The sequence below is a fragment of the Micromys minutus genome, assembly GCF_963924665.1.
Source record: "Micromys minutus genome assembly, chromosome: 11".
NCBI classification, from domain to species: Eukaryota; Metazoa; Chordata; class Mammalia; order Rodentia; family Muridae; genus Micromys; species Micromys minutus.
This window is the reverse complement of record NC_137980.1, coordinates 58,146,803-58,171,536: the sequence shown is the minus strand read 5'-3', so window position 1 is coordinate 58,171,536 and position 24,734 is coordinate 58,146,803. Positions and strand designations below refer to the sequence as shown.

Genomic DNA, 24,734 nt, shown 5'->3' with positions numbered 1-24,734 from the left:
CCTGTCCCTAGGAATTGGCAATGGGCCTTCTTCCTGCAGGGCCCAGGCTGAGTCATTGGCCACCCGCTGAGTCACTCCACCAGAACCGTAGGTTGGCCCCCTCAGCCCAGGACGTGTCACGGCCATCTATACTGGGTCTCCGTAGGCGCTTGGGCCAGGGGAGAACTAGGCTGTAGACTCAGGACCGAACACTGATCCTTCCCTGGAGGCCCAATTGTAGCCTCCCTCTTGGTGAAGCCGTATCTTCATTTAGGATGCTGTCAGGCAGGAGGCTCACCTGTGCGTGCCCACATCACAGGGCCTGGAGGCCCCCACCAGCTCCTCTCTCACCCTCACATGTAGATGTCCAAACCCACTTGCCTTTTTCATTTTATGTGTATTGGTGTTTTGCCTGCATGTGTGTCAGCCTGAGGGTGTCAGATCTTGGAGTCACAGACAGTCGTGAGCTGCAGTGTGGGGCTGGGATTTGAACCTGGGACTTTGAAAGAGCAGCGTATTTTTAGCTGCTGTCTTACTTTTCCTTGGGTTTCCTTACCAATGTTGTGTCAGGTGGTTCTAGGGTTGGCTGCCCTGGCACCACCTCTGTCCATCCAGGGGACAGATCTCTTCTCACTGGGGCTCTGGAACCTTCATGTCATGGAGTTATAATATTTGACGCTTCTCCGTGTACCTTTTCCCTCTCCCTAGGGTGGAGAAGTAGCTTCATAGGGCCACACCACGGTCCCTTGAACCTGGAACCTGCCCTGTACTCCCACCCTGGATGGCTGGCTTGGTTCATGGGACTCTTGCTAGTCCTGGCAGGCAGGGTTATGGGCACAAGCCCTGTGAGGTCTGGCTGGACGGGGGGTAAGGAGGTATGGTGGGCCAAGAGCCTGGCCCCGGCTGCTGCCCTGGAGACGTGCCTGCCCCAAAATAGCAAGACTTTTAAAAATAACCGGCAGCTTTTGTTTGCTTTTTGCTTTAAAAGACATTTTTCCCCTCTGTGAAGAGCTATGCAGCAGCAGAAAGGTCAGGCTGTCTTGGCAGCTGAGAGGAGCAGGCGTGGCAGGGGAGGGGCCAAAGTCAGGGGTCTGTGCCCCTCCCGGGTCATACCACGGGCACTGCTGTAGTCCTGGGAGCAGAGACCAGGTTGGAGACCGACGGGAGGTGAGAGGGCACAGCCTTCCTGCCCTCCAGTGTCTGCAGCCAGCAAGCCCTGGAGGATAATTGCTCAGGCTATACATAGCGTGCCTGAGGCTTAGCTTGACAGGTAGAGGGAAGGTGGGTTTGGGTCAGTGCATCCCACCCCATCCTGGCTTAGAAGTTTCCATGCGCCTTACTCTGCCCATCAGCAGCTTGGAATTAGTGTTTGTGAAAGTGCTCTCAGCTGGGAAAAATGCAGGGCCAGCTGACTGGGGAAGGCCAGAGCCTCCAGCAAGGGTGCAGCCTGGGGTCGGGCCCAGGGAAAGGCGGGGGTGGGCCCCAGGGACTCTTGAGGGCCAGGCTGCCAGCTCCCAGGGACAGCCAGTGTCCCTGTCAGTTGTGCCTAAGTTTCCCTCCTGCTGTCCCTGGCCTGTCTTCTTCACAAGGGTCCCTCTGTCATTGTATAGTCCCAGACCTGCTGGACCTCCAGTTTGGGGTCACAGGGCACAAGAGGCTGTGGCATGAAGCAGGGTGCAAAGTAAGTTGTCTCTGAAGAGGCCAGAATTCCTCCTCCAGCTGGGTGGGGTATCACCCCCCCATGGAAGTGGACAATGACCTCAGAACTGGCAGCCCGTGAATAGGCCTGTGCCTTGGGGAGAGTAGCTGTACTTGGTCCCACCCCTTTATCTCAGCAAGGACAGCTCAAACTGTGTCTGGGTACACTGCCTACTGGGAGTTGGTCGGGGTGTGTGTGTGTGTGTGTCTGTCTGTCTGTCTCTGTTTCTCTTTTTTAAAAAGATTTTATGTATGTGAGTACACTGTCACTGTCTTCAGACACACCAGAAGAAGGCACCAAGATCCCACTGTAGATGGTTGTGAGCCACCATGTGGCTGCTGAGATTTGAATTTAGGACCTCTGGAAGAGCAATAGTCAGCGCTCTTAACCGCTGAGCCATCTCTCCAGCCCCTCTGTGTCTCTCTGTCTCTGTGTATCTCTATCTCTGTTTCTCTCTTTCTCTGAGTATTTCCTTCCCTCTGTCCTGGAACTAGCTCCGTAGACCAGGCTGGCAGTGAACTCAGATCCACCTGCCTTTGCCTCCCTTTGCTGGGATTGAAGTCTTGTGCCATCACCTGGCTCTGAGAAGAATTCTCAGATTAAAAAAAAACTGCCTCCCTCAGGTTGGCCTGTGGGGCATTTTCTTGGTTAATGACTTCTGTGGAAGGGCTCAGACCGACGGGGCCGGTGCTATCCCTAGACAGGTGGGCCTGGGTTACTTTCGAAGGGTAGCTGGCCGGCCAGGGAACAAACTAGGAAGCAGTGTTGGTTTCCGCTTCAGTTTCTGCCTCGGCTCCCTTCAGTGTAAGATGAAGTCAACTTTTCCTCCTCGATTTGCTTTTCTATTGGTTTTTTGCACAGTGACTGACAGCAGACTGAGAGAGAAGCTGGCACTACGGGGAGGGCAGTGCTGGAGTGACCTGACCATGTCTTTATTTCGTGTCTTTATTTTGTGGGAAGAAGGGGGAGAAATTTGGAGTTTTGGGCTCATACTTAATGAACTGTTCTGAGGCCTTTGAAGATGAGGATGCTGAGGAGTGTGTGGGCAGTAAAGGCCGGGCTTGTGAGATTTCACAGGGAAGTTCTAGGGTCCCTCACGGACTCTATTGTAGTGGTGTGTGTGTGTGTGTGTGAGAGAGAGAGTGTGTGTGTGTGTGTGTGTGTGAGAGTGTGTGATTGTGTGTGTGTGTGTGTGTGTGTGTGTTATTCTGAGTTAGGAATCTGTGGTTTTAGCCTGGCGTCAGGGCGTATGCCTTAAATCCCAGCACTCAGAGGTGGAGGCAGATGGATCGGTGTGAGTTCCAGTCAAGCAGGGCTACACAGAGAAACTGGTTCAAAAAACCAAATGAAGGGGCTGGAGAGAGTGAGGGTGTACACATAAAATAAATAAATCCTTTAAAGAAAAGATTTATTTAATGTACATAAGTACACTGTTGCTGTCTTCAGACACACCAGAAGGGGACATCAGATCCCATTACAGATGGTTGTGAGCCACCATGTGGTTGCTGGGGATTGAGCTCAGGACCTCTGGAGGAGCAGTCAGTGCTCTTAGCCACTGAGCCATCTCTCCAGCCCCTTAAGGCTTTTTATTAAGCCAAACATGGTAATGTGTAAGAGTCTCCCACATGGTACTGTTTTTGGTGGCCAAAAATCTATAGGATTAGAGGGGCCATAGACAGAAGCTGAGGCTTGTCTTTGTAAGAGGCCAGGAGAGTCCATTGGTAAAGGTACAGCCTCAGCTACAGTGGGGACCCTAGGATTGAAAGAGTAACGGAGAGAGGTTAGAAAAGAAAGGTTATGGGGCTAAAGAGATGGCTCAGAGGTAAAGAGCACTGGCTGCTCTTGCAGAGGTCCTGAGTTCAATTTCCAGCAACTACATGGTGGCTCACAACCATCTGTGATGAGATCTGACGCCCTCTCTGGTATGTCTGAAGACAGCTACAGTGTGCTCACATTCATAAAATTAATTAATTAAAAAATAAATTAGTTAAAAAGAAATAAGCTTAAATCAGAAGGGAAGCAAGCCACTAAAATAAACAGCATCCTTCCGTGTCTCTACTTTATTTAGTTCCTGCCTCTGGTCAGCATTTAATCACAGCGAGTAAGCAAGCTAATACAGCCTAGAGTAGGGGTTCCCCTTCCCCATGGGGTCCTACACACTCTAAACCTGGTGACTTCCACCTGCTATTAGTGAGAAGCTGGGGCAGCAGATAGCAGGAGGGATCTGCCCTGTGCAGCCGGGGTCCAGCCTGCTCACCCCACTGGCCTCCTTAGTTCCAGCGCCTGGAACAGATCCCAGCCTGGACAATGACTTCTCCCCTTCCTTGTTCATCTTGCTCTAATTTCCAAGACCTGTGGGGGGGGAGGTGCGTTCTTCTCGGCTTACAGACTTGTGCATGGGCTGTGGAAAACACTCCCTCCCCTTCCTCAGAACAGGGGAGGCCAAACCTGGAGTGGGTGCTGTGGAGATACCCCTGGGCTGAGCGGGGCGTGCAGATAGAGAGCAGGTGATATGGAACTTGTAGGTGCTGGTCAAGAGGGAATGAGAAGTGTTGGGGTGTGTGTTTTTCTTGGGATGGAATCCAAGGCTTCATATGTCCTTGAGAAACACTCTAGTATGGAGTGGCAGCCCAGCCCCAGGCAGCTAAATGGGCAAATGGCCCACCCAGTGCCTTTATCCCAAGGACTTCATTTCTGGCAGGCTAGTTAGTCCTCAACACAGGTGGGTAAGGAACTTCCTGCTTCATCTTACCTTCGGGTTGAGGTAGTTTGTGTATATCCGACACTGCAAGTGACCTGTAGGCAGACTGGAGGTAACAGTGAAGTTGGGGAGCCTCCGGTGAGGAGGGACAAGAGCTAGTAGAGTTAAGTTGTGAGGTAGGTTGGGGAGGGTGGTGGGCAGGAGCTTATGAAGTGAGGATCCCCTTGAGACGTTCAGGGAAAAGGTGGTTTGTTGGTCCAGAAGAGTGCTTTGCTGAGGTTTCTGTGACAGCCTGTCACTTAGTGCTGGGAGCTCAAGGCTGCGCTGTGGAAGAACCTTCTCAAGCCCTGAGGGCTAGAATTAATAATTCAAGGGCAGGAGAGGTGGCTCAGTGGTTAAGAGCACTGAGTGCTCTTCCAGAGATCCTGAGTTCATTTCCCAGCAACCACATGGTGGCTCACAACCATCTGTAATGAGATCTGATGCCCTCTTCTGGTATGTCTGAATACAGCTACAGTGTACTTTTATGTAATAAATAAATAAATCTTCAAAAAAAAATCAAACACTTCACAAACCCAAAGTTCTAAGTATTCTCTGAACTCAGACTCCTTGAGTCTATAAGAGCCAGAAGCTACATCCAAATAAAATAACAGTATCATTTCTTTTTAAAATGTATTTACCCATACTTACTTGTTATTTTGTGACAAGATCTCACTATCTAACTCTGGCTGTCCTGAAACTGATAATGTAGGTCAGGCTTGCCTTGGACTCATAGGGATCCTCCTGCCTCTGCCTCCCAAGGACTGTGATTGAAGGCGTGCATCACTACAGTGTGTGACAGTCCTATTCTAAAAGGAAGGAATGAGAGCAAAGCAAAAAGGACCAACATTAAATCCTGTAGCTGATGCTCAACATCTGTGGCATCGAGTGGCCCTGTCCAAATGGCTTCCATTGGCAGACTACGTGGCTTCTCTGAGATGACTCCACTTGGTGCCTGTAGCTCTTCTTTATAGATTTTCCAAGTTTCAGGCATTGCCAATGGCTGGGTCCTTGCTGTAGCTGGGGCTTCATTTGGAACCAGGAACTCTGTTACTCTTTTCTCAGAAATCTCGGTAGAAGGTGATGCTGTAACTCTTGTATTCTCCATCCCAGCAGATCCACCACCTTATAGATGATGCCGAGTTCTGTCACCATCCTGAGCAATGGGTGGGCCCCTGGTCCTTAGTTACAGATACCTGAAATGGTGGGTCCATGTTCCCACGTAGCCTTCTGCCCCAGGCAGCAGCTTTTCAGGAGAGTTGACAGTTTGACACCATGGAACCTGGTAGAGCCACCTCACTGCATTGAAGGCCCCCAGGGACCTTGCTAATTACGTAATTTCTAATTAAAGTTACTAGGCTTTGCATTCTATTTAAACAAGCTGCCTTTTTTTGAATACTTACATTCTCTACATCTTTGGGTTTTTTTCTTTTCTTCTTTTCTTCCTCCTCCTCTTCCTCCTGCTGCTGCTGATTCTGGTTGTAAATCTGACCAAAGGCAGCCAACAATAACCATGACAGCCTAGATGTTATGCTGACTTGAATTTTACCCCCACAAAATTAATTAATTCATTCCTTTTGAATTTAGCCTCTCTCACAGGCAAAATGCGGACAGATTCCTAGCCAGAATGACTAGTGTGACTTCTCTATGGGATAGTTATTCCCTCTGAAGCCTCATGTCTATGTACCACATGTATGGCTGGTGTCCAAGGAAGCCAGAAGAGGGGGTATTGAAACTCTGGAGGTTCCACAGGGGTGCTGGGAACCAACGCTGAGTTCTCTGGAAGAATGGCTTGTGTTCTTAAGCTAAGCCACCCTGTCCATATCGCTTTATTTTTGTTTTTGTTTTTTAATGTGTATTTGTGTGCATGTAAGTATGTGTTTGTGTACACACGTGGGCCATGTACATGTGTGGAGGTCAGAGGACAATGTGGAGCCTCATCTCCTTCCATCTTCATGTTGGGTTCTGGGAATGAGAGCCAGGTTGTCATGTGGGCGATGCTTTTCGGTAGGGAGGCATCACTGCCCATATTTCTGCTGGGATCCTGGTCTTTCATGCTTGCATCAGAATGGCCCAGCAAGTTCCACCTCCAGCTTCTAGTCTTTTTTAAGATTTATTTTGTCAATAAACACGTGTCAGATGTTTTTTCTTTCTCTTTTAATATATAAGTACACTGTAGCTGTCTTCAGACACACCCAAAGAGGGCATCAGATCCCATTACAGATGGTTGTGAGCCACCATGTGGTTGCTGGGGACTGAACTCAGGACCTCTGGAAGAGCCATCAGTGCTCCTAACCACTGAGCAATCTTTCCAGCCCAGCTTCTAGACTTCTCTAACCTACATTTCTCAGTCTTCCACATTCCTTCCACACCGGCTCCAGAGCCTGGGGACTTTGTCATTAGCTTTAGTGACAGCAGTGGCCCAACAACTCTGGCATCGGGTTTGTTTTATTCTTTTTTTCTGAGACAGGCCTTTTCTGTGTAAAAAGTCTTGACTGTCCTGGAACTTACTATGTAGACCAGGCTGACCTCGAACCCAGATCTTTCAGACTCTGCCTTTCAAGTGCTGGGATTAAAAGTGTGTGCCTCAGATCATTGTGACAGGAGCTAGGTTTTCAAGGCTCCTTGTGACCCACTTCCTCCAGTTAGGCCTCACCTCCTAAAGTTTCCACATGTCCCAAAATGGCGCCACCAGCCGGGACCAAGCTTTCAAAACATGAGCCTGTTGGGAAGACATGTCAGAGTCAGGCCGGAAGAGCTCATCACAGACGAGCCTCTGTGTCTCCTGCTGTACCTCACACCTGAGAGGGCGGGGAGGTACTTGGAGGGGGCCGGTGTCCGACATCACACTCTCTGCTCCCGCAGGTGTTCCACGTGGCCTATGTGCTCATCAAGTTTGCTAACTCACCGAGGCCTGACCTCTGGGTGCTGGAGCGATCCACGGACTTCGGACACACTTACCAGCCCTGGCAGTTCTTTGCCTGTGAGTGTCCTGAGCTGGAGAGTTGGAGTTCTTGCCATGGGGCTGTAGTGGTTTCAAGGCCCCTGATGCCAATCCCCTATGATGGCCTCTTAGGGGTAGCTGGGAGCGTATCAATTCCCACACTCGACATTGGACATAGTTGGTGTCACACTGGTGGTACCAGGAATCTTTGGACCGTTTTATGGCTCCTCTAGATAGGCTTCAGCTCCTGTGGTAACAAAGCAGCCCTGGCAGCTGTGGGCCTACCTCCTGCCAACTTTACTGCCTGCGGCAGGAGACAGCTGGAGCCCTTGGCAGGCCCGGCCACATGCCACCTGACTAGTTATGTTGGCAGAGCAGGGGGTACTCTGATTAGATAGGCCTGAAGGCACGTCCCCCAAAATTCCCAGTCTGAGAGTGGGAGGGGCAGCTGCAGTCTAACTATGCCCACAGAGAGGTTAAGGAACATCTGTCCTCTGGCACGTCCCAGGAAAATGGAGGCCTGAGCAATGTGGTAGAGACGTCTCTGCAGTCCAGTGTGGCCTGGCTGCCTGAGGCAAGGGTTCTCTGTCTGGCCAGTAGAACACAGGGCACCGATCTGTGATTCACAGCATGTAGGCAGCACAGGACGCTAGGCTGGGGCCCAGGATGTCTGTCTACTTCTAGCATTCCGTTGTCTTACCTTCTTATCCATTTCCTGCAGCCTCCAAGAGGGATTGTCTGGAGCGGTTTGGACCTCGGACTCTAGAGCGCATCACGCAGGATGACGATGTCATCTGCACCACGGAGTACTCTCGAATAGTGCCTCTGGAGAATGGCGAGGTGTGGGGATGCACAGCCATGCTTGTCTGGGGGTGGTGGGTCCCTGTAGTTAACAAACCTGGTCTGATCCGCCTTGTCTTCTGCAGATCGTGGTGTCCTTGGTGAACGGGCGCCCAGGAGCCATGAACTTCTCCTATTCCCCGCTACTGCGAGACTTCACCAAGGCCACCAACATCCGATTGCGGTTTCTGCGAACCAACACCCTACTGGGCCACCTTATGGGCAAGGCGCTTCGGGACCCCACCGTCACCCGCAGGGTGAGCACGTGGGTGTAGAGGCTCTGGGGAGTGGGTTGGGGTAGGTGGCACGGTCAGGTGACACCAATGCTCATGGTTTCCATTACAGTATTATTATAGCATCAAAGACATCAGCATTGGCGGTCGCTGTGTCTGTCATGGTCATGCAGATGTCTGTGACGCTAAGGACCCCTCGGATCCTTTCAGGTGAGACCTGTGGCTCTCTGTCTGTCTGTGCTCATCTACCTACCTGCCTGTCATAACTCTGGCTTCCCCATGGGGCCCGCACTGGCAGCTACTCCCAGTCTGTTTCCCCATCTGAAGAGGTAGAAGTGTGTGAGTCTCTAAGGTTATCCTGGTCTTGGGTGGCAACATCAGTGATAGACATGGTGACTTGGCACACACCTGTATCCCTAGGTGAATGTGTAGCATTTGTCCAGGTGGCCCACCCCAGTTCCCCTAAACTTCCCCAGGGCACAAAGACTCCCTGTTGCCTTCATCGTGACCTTTACCCCACTCAGAGCAAGGGCCAAGGTCAAGGACAGGAGCAGCAAGTGTTCCCCATTTTATGTACCCAGTCCCCATATAGGGCCGGCCAAAAACTCACCTCTCGGGAGTAAGTAGAGCTTTAGCCTGGCCCTGGGCCTGACATCCAAGCTCCCATAACCTACCCAAAACCAGCTGACTAGGCAGGAAACACCCAGTATCCACCACACACACACACACACACACACACACACTCACACACACACACACCATATACCTTCATACAGTTTGTATCTGAGTCTAGAGCTCCTGGTGGACTGACCTCCCAGTTAGCCCTAAACGGATGACCAGAGCCTGGCACCATAGTTCTTATTCTGCCTGGAAGCTGCTAACAGGACATAGCCTTTCCTTTCCTCTCCTGTCCTGTCCTCTCCTTTCCTGTCCTCTCCTCTTCTCCCCTCCCCTCTTCTCCCCTCCCCTCCCCTCCCCTTCCCTCCCCTCCCCTCCCCTCCCTTTGGCAGCAGCCAAGTTTTGAGCTGCTCACAGACAAGGCCCTGTGGGCATGAACACAGTTGCTCTGAGGAGGTAGCATGAGCCTCGAGTCAGAACAAATCAGGAACAGGAGCAGGTAGAGCCACTGGATGGAGCTGGCTGTGGACCCCGATAGACCTGCAGGGTGGAGCCGCAGTGGGTTGTCCACATGAGACACTCACGTCCCACCCAGTACATTGGCCAGGCAGCCCCTCCCCCAACCCCTTAACCTGCCCTAGAACACGCCCACAAGATGTAAGCAGTCCACCTGACACCTCTATTGCCTCAAAGTTTTTGATCCTCAGTCTTGAGCTGAGCTCAGTATTCAGTCTCTACTGGGGCTTCACAGTTTTAACACCGGTTCCAGATTCTTGCATGTACACACACACACACACACACACACACACACACACACACACACACACACACACTGTGACAAAGCTGTCTCCTGCAGAGCAACTTAAGCAGGTGTCCCCAGCTGAACGACTCAGGCAGGCAGACAGGCTGCAGTCCTAGACGTCTGGGGACACTTGTGGGAACGAGTCTCTGGGCTCTGCTAATTGCCCTGGGAAATGAAATACCGAGTGGGAGTACAGCTCCCTCTGGCCAGGAATGGATGGAGCCTATTAGTAAACCAAATTAGCCTTAGAGGAAGTGGGGCCCCTGGCATCTGGATCCATCCTTACCTGCTGGGAGAGGCTCACCGTTGTACCTGTCTCACATGCTCAGGCCGAACTGAGCCCAGCCCTCCCTTCAAGGCTTGAGGAATGGCATATGCTGGCATTTTCCCCAGAGCCACAGACTTCAACCAAATATTATCTCAGAGCTCCAGCCTGTGCTCTGAAGCAGGCCAATGCATTCTTTCAGTCACTTGCTGTCCCTCCAGAGATGAGGTCGTCTGTTCCTGCAGCTGGCTCGTGCCGCCTTTCCCTCATCCTGTCTATCCAGTGTGCTCCTCATCCCCACTTGTCCATACCATGGCTGCTAGCGCTGACGAAGAAACTAAGTCTCGTGGATGCTAAGCAATCGCTATACCCAGTGAGCCCCAGCCCAGTGTCTGCTCTTGTTCTGCACAGGCTTGCCTTGAACTAACTCTGTAGTTTGGGCGACTTTCTGTCTCAGCCTCCAGAGCAGCTGTAGTTACAGGGTGTCCCTGGCATGTACACACACACACACACACACACACACACAGTGACAAAGCTGTGTCACAGTGTATTCTATGACAGGCTCTGGCAAAGCCAGATGTGCAGAGAGAGACCCTAGCTCCTCCCCATGTGACCTGCTCCTCAGCCCCACATCCTTCCCACCTGGGACTCTCGTCTCTGTCTCTGTCCAGTGCCTTTGTCACTCTCTGGTTCCTGGTTCCTGTTCTCAAGGACCCTTGCTCCGCCGGACACTTTTCCGTTTTCTACAGTGTACCACCACTTAGTGGGTGGCTCTCTGCCAGTCACCTTTGGAAGGCAGCTGTTGAGCTAGGGCATTGTTGGCTTTGGCTCTTTTTTGATGCCTGTGCCTTCAGACCTTCCATGGAGTTCTTTACCTGGGTCAGCATTCGGTCCTCATCGGGTCCAGGGTCCCTTGAGCTGAGGCTGACGTGGTCGCCATGTTTTTATGACCTCTGCCTGTATGCCCTGTGGATCCAGTTGGAAGTGTGGAGGGCGTGTCTCTGGTTCTGAGCTCTTGGAATGCATGTGTGTTTGTTAACCAGGTGTCCTCTGTCCTCTCTGTCCTTGTCTGTGCTTCCACACAGTGATCCCTGTCTGAGGACACCTCGTGTTTTCCTTGTGTCTTCTTGGTGGCCTTCCCTCAGAGAATGTCCCCGTTAGCTCTGTCTGTCCTGTTATTCACCTACTCCATTGAAAATCCTTAATTTCTTTTTCCTTTAAAAAATATTTTTTAAGTTTTTGTATGCATGAGTGTTTTGTCTACATGTATGTATGCGTACCATATGTGTGCTGTGTACTTGAGGAGGAGGCGACATAAGATGGTGTCAGATCCATGTGGGTACTAGAGATCAAACCCGTCTTGGAAGGGCAGCCAGTGCTCTTAACCACTGAGCCATCTCTCCAGCTCCGGCCTTTGTTTCCAGAGTCTCACCATGCAGCTCTGTTTGGCCTGGAGCTCATAAAGTAGATGAGGCTGGTCTGGAATTCACTGTATATACAAGATTAGCCTTGAATTCACAGATCCACCTGCCTCTGCCTCCCAACTGCTAAGATCAAAGGCGGGCCCCACCACACTGAGCTTGGCTTTTTAAAAAAATAATTTAATAATTGCATTTTTTCAATTCTAGAAGTTCTAACTAGTCATTTTTCACATCTGCCTATTTTTAGTTTCCTTTGTTTATAGTCATTCTGAAACATTCTTTACAGCATTGCTTCATTAGATGGAGTAGGGCCCAAGTCTGCTGTGTGTGGCATCTGCAGACCCTTCCTTTGCAAGACCTCGTTGGGGGCTCTGCCTCTGATTAGGGAGAGGCCCCCAGGGCAGACTTGTAGTGATTTTTTTTTTTTTTTACCCGTTAGCCAGCCTTACACCACTTTCTACTGCCTCCTTCCCTTATTAGCTCAGGGGTGCCTCTAAACCATGTAGATCGCTCAAAATGAGATGGGCTCGCTGCAGACCTGTGGTTCTGCTTCAGCTGGTTAGACTGAATGGCTGCTGCCTATCTGTCCTGAGAGGTAGTTCGTTCCTTCTATGTGGAGGCTGAGGCTTTCCCAGAAGCCTTTGGGATGTATGTAACAGGAAGCAGAATTGACTCCCAAGGCCCTGGGACCCCCTGATGGGGATCAGCAGGAACAGAACTTGATGGTTTGAGGTCCTGAGTTCCTGGCACACACAGACAGGCTTCTGGCCCATTGCTCAGGAAATGTGTATGCTGTCTCTTTGAGCTGGCTGTGACCCTGCCACACGCCGGTAGAACGTGGGAGGTGTGGGTTTATACAACGCAGATGCTTCAGTCTTGTGCTCATCTCTGGCCAGCTGTCCCCCTGCCCACTGGGACAGCGGCGGGCCTTCGGCCTTTGGAAAGAGGAAGTAGTTCTTGGCCACTAGCCCCTGGGGAGATGCCCTAGATCTGTGGGGGTGTCTGGCTGACAGGATTTCACAAGCTGAGTAAGATCCAGGTTTCTGGGGAAATGAATGTATTCTTCCCTTAGGACTGGATCAGGATTTGGGTGCACGGTATTGAGAGGGCCAAGTTCCACCTGTGTTAGCACCCAGACCCCACCCCAACATCAGTACACACCCTAAGGGTGTCACTGAGATCCCCTGTTCCTCTCTGCTGACTCAGGGAGTCTGTCTCTTTCCCTTTGCCCATTCTCTAAGGCTCAGGCCATGTGCAGAGCCATTGCAGTGGGAGTCAGATGTCTGGACCAGAGCGTGACAACTGGGAAAAGGTGGGACGGGGAGCCTGTGCCCACACAGCAGGCCGGCGATGCCCAAGGACGTGCCACCACCTCATCTCTAGCCCTCTGATGCCTGTCCTGACTGGTCTCTGTCCCTTCGTAGGCTTCAGTGTGCCTGCCAGCACAACACGTGTGGAGGCTCCTGCGACCGATGCTGTCCAGGCTTCAACCAGCAGCCGTGGAAGCCCGCCACCACGGACAGCGCCAATGAATGCCAGTGTGCGTATTCCACTGCGGCACACCGCCGGCTCCCAGGGCTCACGGACTAGGCCCCACACACTGCCCACTCCCAGGGCTCACAGACTGGGTCCCAGGGTCTCCAGAGCCATGGAAGGCATGCTAATCGTTGGCCTTGACTCCACAGCCTGCAACTGTCACGGCCATGCCTACGACTGTTACTATGACCCTGAGGTAGACCGGCGCAACGCCAGCCAGAACCAGGACAACGTGTACCAGGGTGGAGGTGTCTGCATCGATTGCCAGGTGCGCTAGGCAAAGGCCAACCCGGTGTAGGTGGCCCATGTGAAGGGAACAGTGACATGTCTGGACTTAGTGAGCTGTGTATCTGTCTCCCCAGCACCACACCACGGGTATCAACTGTGAGCGCTGCGTTCCTGGCTTCTATCGTGCCCCTGACCAGCCACTGGACTCACCTGATATCTGTCAGCGTAAGTAGCGTTGTTTCTAAGCCTTGGAGGCTGTGAGTCTTAGGGTCTGGCTGTCTCGGCTGCTGTAGCTCCCAGATCTCCCTCCCACCCCAGGAGGCCAGACCATAGCTCCTTATTATTTTATGACCCCCTTCTCTCTGACTGTTCCTCAGCCTGCGACTGTGAGTCAGACTTCACGGATGGGACGTGCGAAGACTTGACGGGCCGCTGTTACTGCAGGCCGAACTTCACTGGAGAGCAATGTGCCGCCTGTGCAGAGGGCTACACGGACTTCCCACACTGCTACCGTGAGGGCCAGCGAGGAGCTCGGGGTGGGGGTTGGTTGGGAAGGCCCAGGGTCGCTGCCTGAGGGGATAGAAGGGCCTAGGAAGGGTGGAAGATCCAGGGCCCAGAGCCCTGGAGTGGTTGACAAGTATGATATCTCCTCCCTCAGCTCTGCCTTCATCTCCCCACAATGACACGAGAGAACAGGTGCTTCCCGCCGGACAGATCGTGAGTAAGTACCCCGAAGTCATCAGGGCGAAGCCGTGCACAGAGAACCAGTTTTTGATCTTAGCCGCCTTTCATTTAGCTTGTTAACCTTTAAAGTTAATTTTTACTTCATGTGTATGCATGTTTGTGTGTGTGTGTGTGTGTGTGTCTGCCTGCCCATAGAGGCAGAAAGTGTTGAATCCGCCTGGTCTGGGAGTTACGGTTCTGAGGCACCACGTGGGTGTTGAGACCTCAACCTCCTTCTCTGCAAGAGTAGCCAGTGCTCTTAACTGCTGAGGTGTATCTTCAGCACAGCCACATGAAAAGCTCTGCTTGAGCCTGTATGTAGCTTTGGTGCAGGGCATGGCCTGCCTTTCCCAGAGCCCTGGGTGCCATTATTGAAGGAAAATAACCCATTCTTTTCTTTTTTTTAAGATTTATTTGCTTATTATATGTAAATACACTGTAGCTGGCTTGAGACACACCAGAAGTGGGCATCGGATCCCATTACAGATGGCTGTGAGTCACCATGTAGTTGCTGGGAATTGAACTCAGGACCTCTGGAAGAGCAGTCAGTGCTCTTAACCACTGAGCCATCTCTCCAGCCCAAATAACTCATCCTTTCTTTCTTTCTCTGTTTCTTTCTTTCTTTCTTTCTTTTTAAGATTTATTTATTTTATTATGTATCTGAGTACATTATAGCTATCTTCAGACACACCAGAAGAGGGCATCTGATCCCATTACAGATGGTTGTGAGCCACCATGTGGTTGCTGGGAATTGAACTCAGGATCTTTGGAAGAGCAGTCAGTATTTTTAACTGCTGAGCCATCTCTCCAGCCCCCAAATAACTTATTCTTACAAACACTGAAGTGAACCACACAGGCCGTTTAGGGGTTGTGTCTCCTGCCACAATCGTGTAAACATGGCCTTCTGCAGCTTTCTTATACAGACAGATGGAGCATCAAATTAACCAGCCACTCTGCCCTCCTTCAAACGGGCATGAGCGACTTCTCATGGTCTCTTCTCCACAGGGTGTTTCCCAGACATCAGCAGGCTCTGGCTCAGCAGACTTGCATATGTTGTGGCCTTTTGCCCGGGTGCCAAGTGTGCTCTCTAATGTAAGACAGCAGTGCTGGTGCACCAGCTGTGTGCATAGCTGCTGGCCGGAGTGTTGACCTGCTCCGTAGCCTCTGCTGTTTGGCTTTCTTTCACAGCCCTGGCTGCCATCGGGCTAGCTATGTAGACTAAGCTGGGCTCAAGTTCCCCCGAGATCCAACCACCTGCCTCTGAGTCCCCACCCACTCACCCCACCAGGTCCCTAGCACTGGGATTAAAGGCGCACACCACCACCATGTGACTTCCTGCCTTTATTTTGATTACTTGGCTACTGCTACACTCTCTGCTAGCTCCGGGCCATTATTCCTGTCAGGATCATCGGTCGGAAGATGTTCACAGTACTCTGCTGCATGGTTTGGGCCACCTGATGGGCTTTCTTCTTCCCAACTCCCAGAAATAATGATAAATCCAGAAGTTTCTGTCTGGCTTGACAGTTTAGTCTTGTTTTCCCTGTGCTTGTGCTTTCGTTAATTAGGAGCCTCTGTTAAAACTGTGGCGAATTAACATCTGTGTTGTTGTTGTTGTTGGTGGTGGTGGTGGTGTGTGTGTGTGTGTGTGTGTGTGTGTGTGTGTGTTTAAGACCAGGGTCTCACTATATAGCCTTGGCTGGCTTGGAACTAGCTGTGTAGACCAGGCTGGCTCGCAGAGATCTGCCTGATTTTGTTCAAGATAGGGACTAAAGGTTTGTGCCACCACACCCAGCCGGACAGGTGGTTTGAATCTGCACCTCATCACTGTTTTCCTAAAGTACCAGCTTTGGGAGTTTGACCCCTTTTTAGATCTTAATTTGTGGTACATAAATGCGTAAGGAAGTGACTTTGTAGAAAAGCTGGTCTTTCGGGTGGGAGGGTTGGGCTCTGCCTGTGTCTAAGCTCCCTGTCCCCACCTTCCTCCCAGACTGTGACTGCAGTGCCGCAGGGACCCAGGGCAATGCCTGCCGGAAGGACCCGCGGTTGGGACGCTGCGTCTGCAAACCCAACTTCCGGGGCGACCACTGCGAGCTCTGCGCTCCCGGATTCTACGGGCCCAGCTGCCACCGTGAGCGCAGCCCCTCATCCACTCGTGAGGTGCCCCTGCACCAAGTGAGCACCAGCTGATCGGTTGTTTCTCTCTTTGCAGCCTGCCAGTGTTCCAGCCCCGGGGTAGCCAACGGCCTCTGTGACCCAGAGTCAGGCCAGTGCATGTGCCGCACCGGCTTTGAGGGGGACAAGTGTGACCACTGTGCTCTTGGCTATTTCCACTTCCCTCTCTGTCAGCGTGAGTTGCATCAGCAGGTGGCACAGGTGGCTGGGGTGCCTGAGGGACAGCCTGCTCCTGTCCGGGTCCCAGTAACACATTCTACTCTGCAGTGTGTGGCTGCAGCCCAGCAGGGACCCTGCCTCAAGGCTGCGATGAGGCTGGCCGTTGCCAGTGCCGACCTGGTTTCGACGGTTCTCACTGTGACCGCTGCCTTCCAGGATACCATGGGTACCCCGAGTGCCAGGGTGAGCAGAGATTTAGAGCGAGAAGGGCTCAAGCCATTCCCACAGGACCAGGGTCTGACCCCCAACCCCTCCCTGCGTGCCCATAGCTTGTGCCTGTGACCCTCGGGGGTCCCTGGATCAACAGTGTGGAGTGGGTGGTTTGTGCCGATGCCGTCCTGGCTACATGGGTGCCACCTGTGAGGAATGTAGCCCCGGCTTCTACGGCTTCCCCAGCTGCATCCGTAAGTTTCTGGGGAGAATGGAGGTGTGCGGTTCTTGGCCCTACCTGTACCCACACGCTGACTTCTTCCTGTAGCCTGCCACTGCTCTGCTGATGGTTCCTTGCATACAGCCTGTGACCCTACAACCGGCCAGTGTAGGTGCCGGCCCCGAGTGACAGGACTTCGTTGTGATGAGTGTGTGCCAGGGGCCTATAACTTCCCCTACTGTGAAGGTGAGCTGGCGGTGGTGCAGCTGTTTGTGTGATCTGTTCACGGAGGTGAGCTCATAGGTGTATTCAGGGACTGCGCTCTGTGGCTGTGTCCCTGTGCTGTGTGTTTTTAAGGTTGCTCATGTGCTTGTGTTCACATGTGATGTTTGCGTGTGCCACCTTGTGTTCCGTGTGTTCCGTGCTTTGGGAACCATTCATGTGATCGCTCTGTGTGCATGATGAGTATGTACACGTGTGTGTGTGTGTGTGTGTGTGTGTGTGTATGTGTGTGTATTCATTGTAGGTGAATGCCCATGTGTATTCTTGCATGTAGCCACATGCTCTGTGGCTCCCTGCAGCATGGGGGGAGGAACGAGTGTGCCCTTGCCTTGGTGGCAGGGATGGGTGGGGAGACCCATGTTTTCACACCTGTTCACAACCACAGGAGGGTCTGGGGGTTAATCTGGGGCTGGGGAACCCTTGACCTTGAGCCCTGTCACTGAGGAATGATCAAAGCTTGGTTATCTCTTCCTAGCTGGCTCTTGTCACCCTGCTGGTCTGGCCCCAGCCAATCCTGCCCTTCCTGAGGTAAGCATAGCATTGCCTGTGCTGGAGGATTAGGCAGGGGACCCAGCCTGCCAAGTCTGAACCCCAGAGAGACCCTGGTTTCCAGCCTGCTGCTTGCTTGCTGTGGCAACCTCAGGGCCCATTTGCTCCTTTTGCCGATCCTTTATTTCTATTCTGGGTGGCTGCCAGGCATGGGGTAAGGGTGGGTGAGGGGCTTCAGCCCTCTTCTGTCCCTCAGTCTTACTCTCTCCCAGGTTCAGGCTCCCTGTATGTGCCGGGCTCATGTGGAGGGGCCAAGCTGTGACCGCTGTAAACCTGGGTACTGGGGACTGAGCTCTAGCAACCCTGAAGGCTGCACACGTGAGTCTGCCCTAGAGGGGATGGTTAGGGGTCTAAGGGGTAGACCTGCCCCCCATCCTGTTCCCCAGGACTCTCAATCCTGCTTTGTTCTCCCCAGGCTGCAGCTGTGACCCACGAGGTACACTGGGTGGAGTTACTGAGTGCCAAGTATGTCAGAGAGTCAGGTATTGGGTTGGGGTCTGGGGTCAAGTGTATCACCTCCCTGAACCTCTCTTCCTGTTCCTCCCCAGGGCAATGGGCAGTGTTTCTGCAAGGCTCATGTGTGTGGCAGGACCTGTGCGGCCTGCAAGGATGGCTTCTTCGGCCTGGATCATGCTGACTACTTTGGCTGCCGTAGTAAGTCCTCATACGCCAGCTCCCCTCCCCCCATCTGTACTGTGTCATGCATGCTGGAAGTCTGAGGCCCACGGGAGTACAAGTGGGTCAGGCAAGAAGGGGTCTCACTCTGACAACAGTGAGAGGATTCTGACATGTGGCCCTTTGCTCCACCCTGTGTTCATAGCAGACATGACTAGTCCATCCCAGTTCCCTTGCCCCTGCCCCCAAGCAGACCCTAAGAGTTGCTGTTAGTTTATCTACTGAGGGTAGTAGACACCAGAGGTGTGCACACATGACAGCTATCCAGGTGGACCATGCTGGCCCTCCCTGGGCTTGGTAGAGACTGGCCTGTTGGGCCTAACCTGGAGGGTCATGAGAGGGACCCCTGAGGGTGCTAGGGGCTAGGCAGCCTCTGACCCTGTTCTTTTCCAACACAGGCTGCAGGTGTGATGTTGGTGGTGCCCTGGGTCAGGGCTGTGAACCAAAGACGGGTGCCTGCCGGTGCCGCCCTAACATCCAGGGCCCCACCTGCAGCGAGTAAGTTCCTTCCACCACCTGGGCCTGGGCTGGGGAGGCAGCATGAATGATATCCCCCCCCATGTTCTCGCTAGGAGCCCACATGGTACCCCCTGGGAAATCTGGGTGGCCATGAGGGGCCATTGTCCGTCCCTCTCAGACACCTCTGCGTTGCAGGCCGGAGAAGTACCACTACTTTCCAGACCTGCATCACATGCGGCTGGAACTAGAGGAGGCGGCCACTCCCGAGGGTCATGCTGTCCGCTTTGGCTTCAACCCCCTGGAGTTTGAGAACTTCAGCTGGAGAGGCTACGCACACATGACGACTATCCAGGTGGGCCGCCCTGGGCTCGGTGCAGAGATGGAAGCTGCTGGGTCTCTGGGGTGTCAGGCAGAACACGCAGCACCTCGGGATCAGGGGACCCAGGTCAGTGGTCCGAGGCGTGACGTTGTTGTCTTACACCACCACAGCCCAGGATTGTGGCCAGGCTCAATGTGACCTCTCCTGACCTCTTTCGGCTGGTCTTCCGGTATGTCAACCGTGGATTGACCAGTGTGAATGGGCGGGTCTCTGTTCGAGAAGAGGGCAAGCTTTCCAGCTGTACCAACTGTGAGTGGGGTCGGCACACTGCTTCCTTTTCAGCCCTACATCACCCAAGTTATGCGGGTGGTGGACCTGGCCCGTGTCCCCTTCATCCTGACCCCGTGGGAGGTGTATGTTACATGGGAGAAGTACAGACTCGGGTGGTCTGTGGATTGAGCCCAAGCATCTTACCCTCTCCGCCCTAGGCACAGAGCAGAGCCAGCCAGTGGCCTTCCTACCCAGCACAGAGCCTGCCTTTGTCATTGTGCCCCAGAGGGGCTTTGGGGAGCCCTTTGTGCTGAACCCCGGTACCTGGGCCTTGCTGGTCGAGGCTGAAGGTGTACTCTTGGTGAGGCAAGGGTCAGAGTGGATGAGGGTGGGCCCTGGGCCCCAGAGCCTGTGTACTCACCCCCCACCTCCCTCAGGACTATGTGGTCCTACTGCCCAGCACCTACTATGAGGCGGCTCTTCTTCAGCATCGAGTGACAGAGGCCTGCACTTACCGTCCCTCAGCCCTACACTCCACAGAGAAGTAAGGTCTTGCTGGATGGGTCGGGGCTGGATCCTGCGTGGACCTGTGCTGACCTCTGTCTCTCTTCCCCAGCTGCCTCCTCTACGCTCACCTACCCCTGGATGGCTTCCCTTCGGCAGCTGGGACTGAGGCCCTGTGTCGCCATGACAACAGCCTGCCCCGGCCCTGCCCCACAGAGCAGCTCAGCCCCTCACATCCTCCGCTGGCCACCTGTGTCGGCAGTGATGTGGGTATCTTAGGACCTGTGGGGGAGTAGGTGCTGTGGACCTTAGACTGGAGGGGGTGCAAGGCAAGGTTGTGAGGTGGTGGAGTTGCCATCCATGGCCCAGAGTGGCTGCTGCTGTCCCCAGGGTGGAAAACAGGAACTCACCTAGCTTTTCCGCTTCCTTCGTCACCGGGAGTGTAGACCTCTTCTGCTTGTAGATGCCCTGGGCTCCAAGATCTAGGTGTAGGCAGCTGTGGGAAGGATTCGAACTGTAGGGCTCTGTTCACCCTGCCCTCCCTCAGGTGGACATCCAGCTTGAGATGGCAGTGCCTCGGCCCGGCAGATATGCTCTCGTGGTGGAATATGTCAGTGAGGATTCACACCAGGAGATGGGAGTGGTTGTACACACCCCTCAGAGAGCCCCCCAGCAGGGGATTCTCAACCTCCACCCCTGCCCATACAGGTAAGCTTAGAACAGGAAAGGGCGGATGGGAGGACCCTCCTCAGATCTTTCCTGTTTATAATCCGTCCCTCCCTCAGCTCTCTTTGCCGGGGTCCTGCTCGGGATACACAGCATCATCTAGCCATCTTCCACCTGGACTCTGAAGCCAGCATCCGGCTCACGGCTGAGCAGGCTCACCTCCTCCTGGTAAAGCCCCAGGCCCTTGCCCCAGAGTAGCTTTTTCTAGCATATTTTAAGTATGTATGAAAGAGAACAGAGCCTATGGGTCCCAGGAGCTCCTGCCGTGCGGGGTTGTGACATACTTGTCTGTGGAGGGGCTTATGCAGATCCGGCCGTGTTCTTGCCTCTGAGCTGAGAGCCCCAGATAGAGGTGGGGTGTGCCGCAATAGATAGGTGGGGGTACCGCAAGGTTTGGGGGGAAAGCCCTAGGAACCATCACCAGTTCTGAGTGTGGGCTCCGGGAAGCTAACATCTGTGATCAGCTGTGGAGATCCCACCGCCCCTCCTGTCCTCGGCTGCCTAGGGAATAGCAGCATGTCACCCTCTGTCCTCAGCACAGTGTCACCCTCGTACCTGTGGAGGAGTTCAGCGCTGAGTTTGTGGAGCCCCGGGTCTTCTGCGTGAGCAGTCATGGAACTTTCAACCCCAGCAGGTACTGGGGCTGGGAGTGGCTAGGGTGAGGAACTAGGAAGTTGGCCAGGAGAAAGTTCTCACTCACCCTGCTTCCCAGCGCTGCCTGTGTTGCCTCCCGATTCCCGAAGCCACCGCAGCCCATCGTCCTTAAGGACTGCCAGGTCTTGCCGCTGCCCCCAGACCTGCCTCTGACTCAGTCTCAGGAGCTCTCGCCGGGTGCACCCCCAGTGGGACCACAACCTCGGCCACCAACTGCGGTGGATCCTAATGCAGAACCCACATTGCTGCGCCACCCACAGGTGAGGGCTCAGGGCAGACGGAAGCCTCTCCAGGGATGGGGGTGGTGGTGATGCTGCAGACAGGTGGGGCCGGCTGTCCCTGCCACTCACTGGAGACTGTCTTCAACAGGGCACGGTGGTCTTCACCACCCAGGTGCCCACCCTGGGCCGCTACGCCTTCCTGCTGCATAGCTACCAGCCGGTCCACCCCTCTTTCCCTGTGGAGGTACTCATCAACGGTGGCCGCATCTGGCAGGGTGAGCAGCTGTTCCAAGGGAGAAAGACCTGGGCGCTGCCAGTTCCTTTAATTTTTTAAAGATTTATGTATAAGTAAACTGTCTTCAGACACACCAGAAGAGGGCATCAGATCTCATTACAAATGGTTGGGAGCCACCATGTGGTTGCTGGGACTTGAACTCAGGACCTCTGGAAGAGCAGTCAGTGCTCTTATCCACAGAGCCATCTCTCCAGCCCTATTAGTTTTCAAACTAAGTGCCCTATGGTCACAGTGAGTGGTAACTCCACCTCACCTATCCCAGTTCTCGGGAGCCTTATACCAACGCCCGTTCCCTGTATTAGAGCTCTGCGTGTCTGTCAGGAGTGGTGAGAGGGACTTGATCATGTGTTGGCTACATATCATTCACAGAGAATGAGGCCTGGTCTCAGAGGCTGCCGCAGGCTCTCTGCCTGTGACATACCTGAAGTTCATAGCACAAGGCCTGTCCCGTCTGTGTCCCCTGATCTCTCTGCCTGTCCTACACTCAGGATAGAGCAGCTGTGCAACTAGAGTGCTCAGCGCTGGAGGCCTGACCTTCCTGTTTTGACCCCCTGCCAGGGCACGCCAATGCCAGCTTCTGTCCACATGGTTACGGCTGCCGCACCCTGGTGTTGTGTGAGGGCCAAACGATGCTGGATGTGACAGACGACGAACTCACCGTGACCGTGCGTGTGCCCGAAGGCCGCTGGCTCTGGCTGGTGAGTTTGTGGGTCTTAGCTTGGGTACATCCCCTGCTTGCCAAGGGACCCCCGTCACCATCGGAGGCTCTTGAGGCTCCCTGAGAACCGAGCCACTAAGCCCAGCTGGTGGGCAGAAATGGAGGCTGGGTAACAGGAAAGAGAAGAGGACGTGAACAATGCTGGACACTTAGCTTGCTGTCCCTTCGCTGTCTGCCAGACAAGGACTGCCATGCCCTGGCCTTAGCCAGTCTGAGGGGGCTGCACCACTACCTGCTCCTGCTCACAGGCTCTGTCCACATTCCCCCAGCCAGGATCTTGCAAAGCTGACCAGGTCTTGTTCCGTAGGACTACATACTCATCGTCCCTGAGGATGCTTATAGCCCCACTTACCTCCAAGAGGAGCCTCTGGACAAGTCCTATGACTTCATCAGCCACTGTGCTACCCAGGGCTACCACATTAGGTGGGTTGGGTTAGGTTGGAGTGGGATGGGGGCACAAGGGTCAGGCTAAGGGCCAGGCTCACTGTTACCCCTCATCATAGCCCCAGCAACTCGTCTCCGTTCTGCCGGAATGCTGCCACCTCCTTGTCTCTCTTCTACAACAATGGGGCCCTCCCTTGTGGCTGTCACGAGGTGGGCGCCATAAGCCCCACATGCGAACCCTTCGGGGGCCAGTGCCCCTGCCGGGGCCACGTCATTGGCCGAGACTGCTCCCGCTGCGCCACCGGCTACTGGGGCTTCCCCAACTGCAGACGTGAGTACCCCAACTCCCTGGGGGATGGGGTTGGGCCAGGACCCGGGGGCATGGTGGGCAAGGAAACATTCTGGAGCCTCACTGACCGCCTCCGGCAGCTGTCGGCTTGTGCTGTGTGGGCTTGTCTAACAGGGCCTAGGAATCAGCAGGACCCTGTGTCCCCGACAGTAACACACAGGAGCCCGGAAGGGGTAGAAGAAGGGTAGTGTCCCTGCTCTTCCCTACCACACCCTCACACCCTGGGGTTGAATGGGGCAGAAGGGTCAACCAGTACCTTCCACTCCCACAGCCTGTGACTGCGGAGCCCGCCTGTGTGACGAGCTCACAGGTCAGTGTATCTGTCCACCACGCACTGTGCCCCCTGACTGCCTGGTCTGCCAGCCACAGAGCTTTGGGTGCCACCCCTTGGTGGGCTGTGAGGAGTGTAACTGCTCAGGGCCTGGTGTCCAGGAGCTGACAGACCCCACCTGTGACATGGACAGTGGTCAGTGCAGGTGAGTCACGACAGCACCCCACAGTCGTGTGGGGTCTCGTGGTCAGGGCGAACATTGCCTCTTATACTCCACTCCTGTTAATCTCAGACCACACTCGGGGGGGGGGGGCCGGGGTCCTGTGGGATCTGGGGGCTGGGGCCCAGGGCTGGAATGGGACTCCCCTAGCCTTTGTCCACACACAGATGCAGACCCAATGTAGCCGGGCGTCGCTGTGACACCTGTGCTCCAGGCTTCTATGGCTATCCTGGCTGTCGCCCCTGTGACTGCCACGAGGCAGGCAGCATGGCCTCCGTATGTGACCCCCTTACAGGCCAGTGCCATTGCAAGGTAAGTAGAGGCTGTGTCCACCTATGTGTGAAGGGGCTTCCTACGTATCCGCTTCAGTGGAACCATGATCCTCAGCAACTTACTGGGCAGGTGGGGCTTCCTGGAAGCATTTGGGGGAACAAGGCGGGAAACTGGTTAGTGCTCTGGCTCTAGACTCTGGCCTTGATTGTCTCTTGCCCTTAGGAGAATGTACAGGGCTCAAGATGTGACCAGTGTCGCGTGGGGACCTTCTCCTTGGATGCTGCTAACCCCAAGGGCTGTACCCGCTGCTTCTGTTTCGGGGCCACAGAGCGCTGTGGGAACTCTAACCATGCCCGCCATGAGGTATCCTACCTTCCCCTGGGACTGAGGCAGAAGCCACCAGAAGGGGTCCCAGAGTGCAGAGCAAGGCCAAGTTCCCACTCTGTGACCCACGTGTGTGCATGCAGTTCGTGGACATGGAGGGATGGGTGCTGTTGAGCAGTGACCGGCAGGTGGTACCCCACAATCATCGGCCCGAGGTGGAGCTGCTGCACGCAGATCTGCGCCTTGTGGCTGACACGTTTCCTGAGCTCTACTGGCAGGCTCCGCCCTCCTACCTGGGAGACAGGGTGAGCATTTGGTTTGAGGAAGTGCCCCGGGGCACTGGGGAGCATCGGTGGGTGGCAAATGAGGTCACATCCGGGGACCTTGGAGCTATATTGTAAATGGAGCCCGAGAGGTGCCCAGGTGAGGGTGCTTGTAAGGTGGCAAAGAGG

General features: G+C 54.1%; 1 protein-coding gene across 1 annotated transcript in view; it reads left to right on the top strand.

Moving 5' to 3' along the window:
- Window positions 1-24,734, top strand: part of LAMA5 (laminin subunit alpha 5) — a gene marked incomplete at its 5' end in the record, with an annotated part of 47,801 nt that overhangs the window by 9,325 nt on the left and 13,742 nt on the right. Inside the window, 36 exons of the mRNA XM_080925767.1 lie at window positions 7,284-7,401; window positions 8,084-8,202; window positions 8,289-8,459; window positions 8,548-8,645; window positions 12,966-13,081; window positions 13,227-13,345; window positions 13,440-13,530; window positions 13,683-13,817; window positions 13,964-14,026; window positions 16,016-16,156; window positions 16,238-16,375; window positions 16,468-16,602; window positions 16,689-16,823; window positions 16,898-17,035; window positions 17,547-17,599; window positions 17,833-17,938; window positions 18,036-18,085; window positions 18,169-18,274; window positions 18,694-18,793; window positions 18,950-19,106; window positions 19,244-19,382; window positions 19,562-19,704; window positions 19,781-19,887; window positions 19,960-20,113; window positions 20,395-20,555; window positions 20,633-20,741; window positions 21,110-21,207; window positions 21,286-21,487; window positions 21,597-21,723; window positions 22,302-22,441; window positions 22,769-22,884; window positions 22,965-23,176; window positions 23,466-23,670; window positions 23,853-23,997; window positions 24,181-24,321; window positions 24,426-24,587. Of these exons, the coding sequence (XP_080781893.1) occupies window positions 7,284-7,401; window positions 8,084-8,202; window positions 8,289-8,459; window positions 8,548-8,645; window positions 12,966-13,081; window positions 13,227-13,345; window positions 13,440-13,530; window positions 13,683-13,817; window positions 13,964-14,026; window positions 16,016-16,156; window positions 16,238-16,375; window positions 16,468-16,602; window positions 16,689-16,823; window positions 16,898-17,035; window positions 17,547-17,599; window positions 17,833-17,938; window positions 18,036-18,085; window positions 18,169-18,274; window positions 18,694-18,793; window positions 18,950-19,106; window positions 19,244-19,382; window positions 19,562-19,704; window positions 19,781-19,887; window positions 19,960-20,113; window positions 20,395-20,555; window positions 20,633-20,741; window positions 21,110-21,207; window positions 21,286-21,487; window positions 21,597-21,723; window positions 22,302-22,441; window positions 22,769-22,884; window positions 22,965-23,176; window positions 23,466-23,670; window positions 23,853-23,997; window positions 24,181-24,321; window positions 24,426-24,587 (4,650 nt within the window). The remainder of the gene's footprint in view (window positions 1-7,283; window positions 7,402-8,083; window positions 8,203-8,288; window positions 8,460-8,547; window positions 8,646-12,965; window positions 13,082-13,226; window positions 13,346-13,439; window positions 13,531-13,682; window positions 13,818-13,963; window positions 14,027-16,015; window positions 16,157-16,237; window positions 16,376-16,467; window positions 16,603-16,688; window positions 16,824-16,897; window positions 17,036-17,546; window positions 17,600-17,832; window positions 17,939-18,035; window positions 18,086-18,168; window positions 18,275-18,693; window positions 18,794-18,949; window positions 19,107-19,243; window positions 19,383-19,561; window positions 19,705-19,780; window positions 19,888-19,959; window positions 20,114-20,394; window positions 20,556-20,632; window positions 20,742-21,109; window positions 21,208-21,285; window positions 21,488-21,596; window positions 21,724-22,301; window positions 22,442-22,768; window positions 22,885-22,964; window positions 23,177-23,465; window positions 23,671-23,852; window positions 23,998-24,180; window positions 24,322-24,425; window positions 24,588-24,734) is intronic.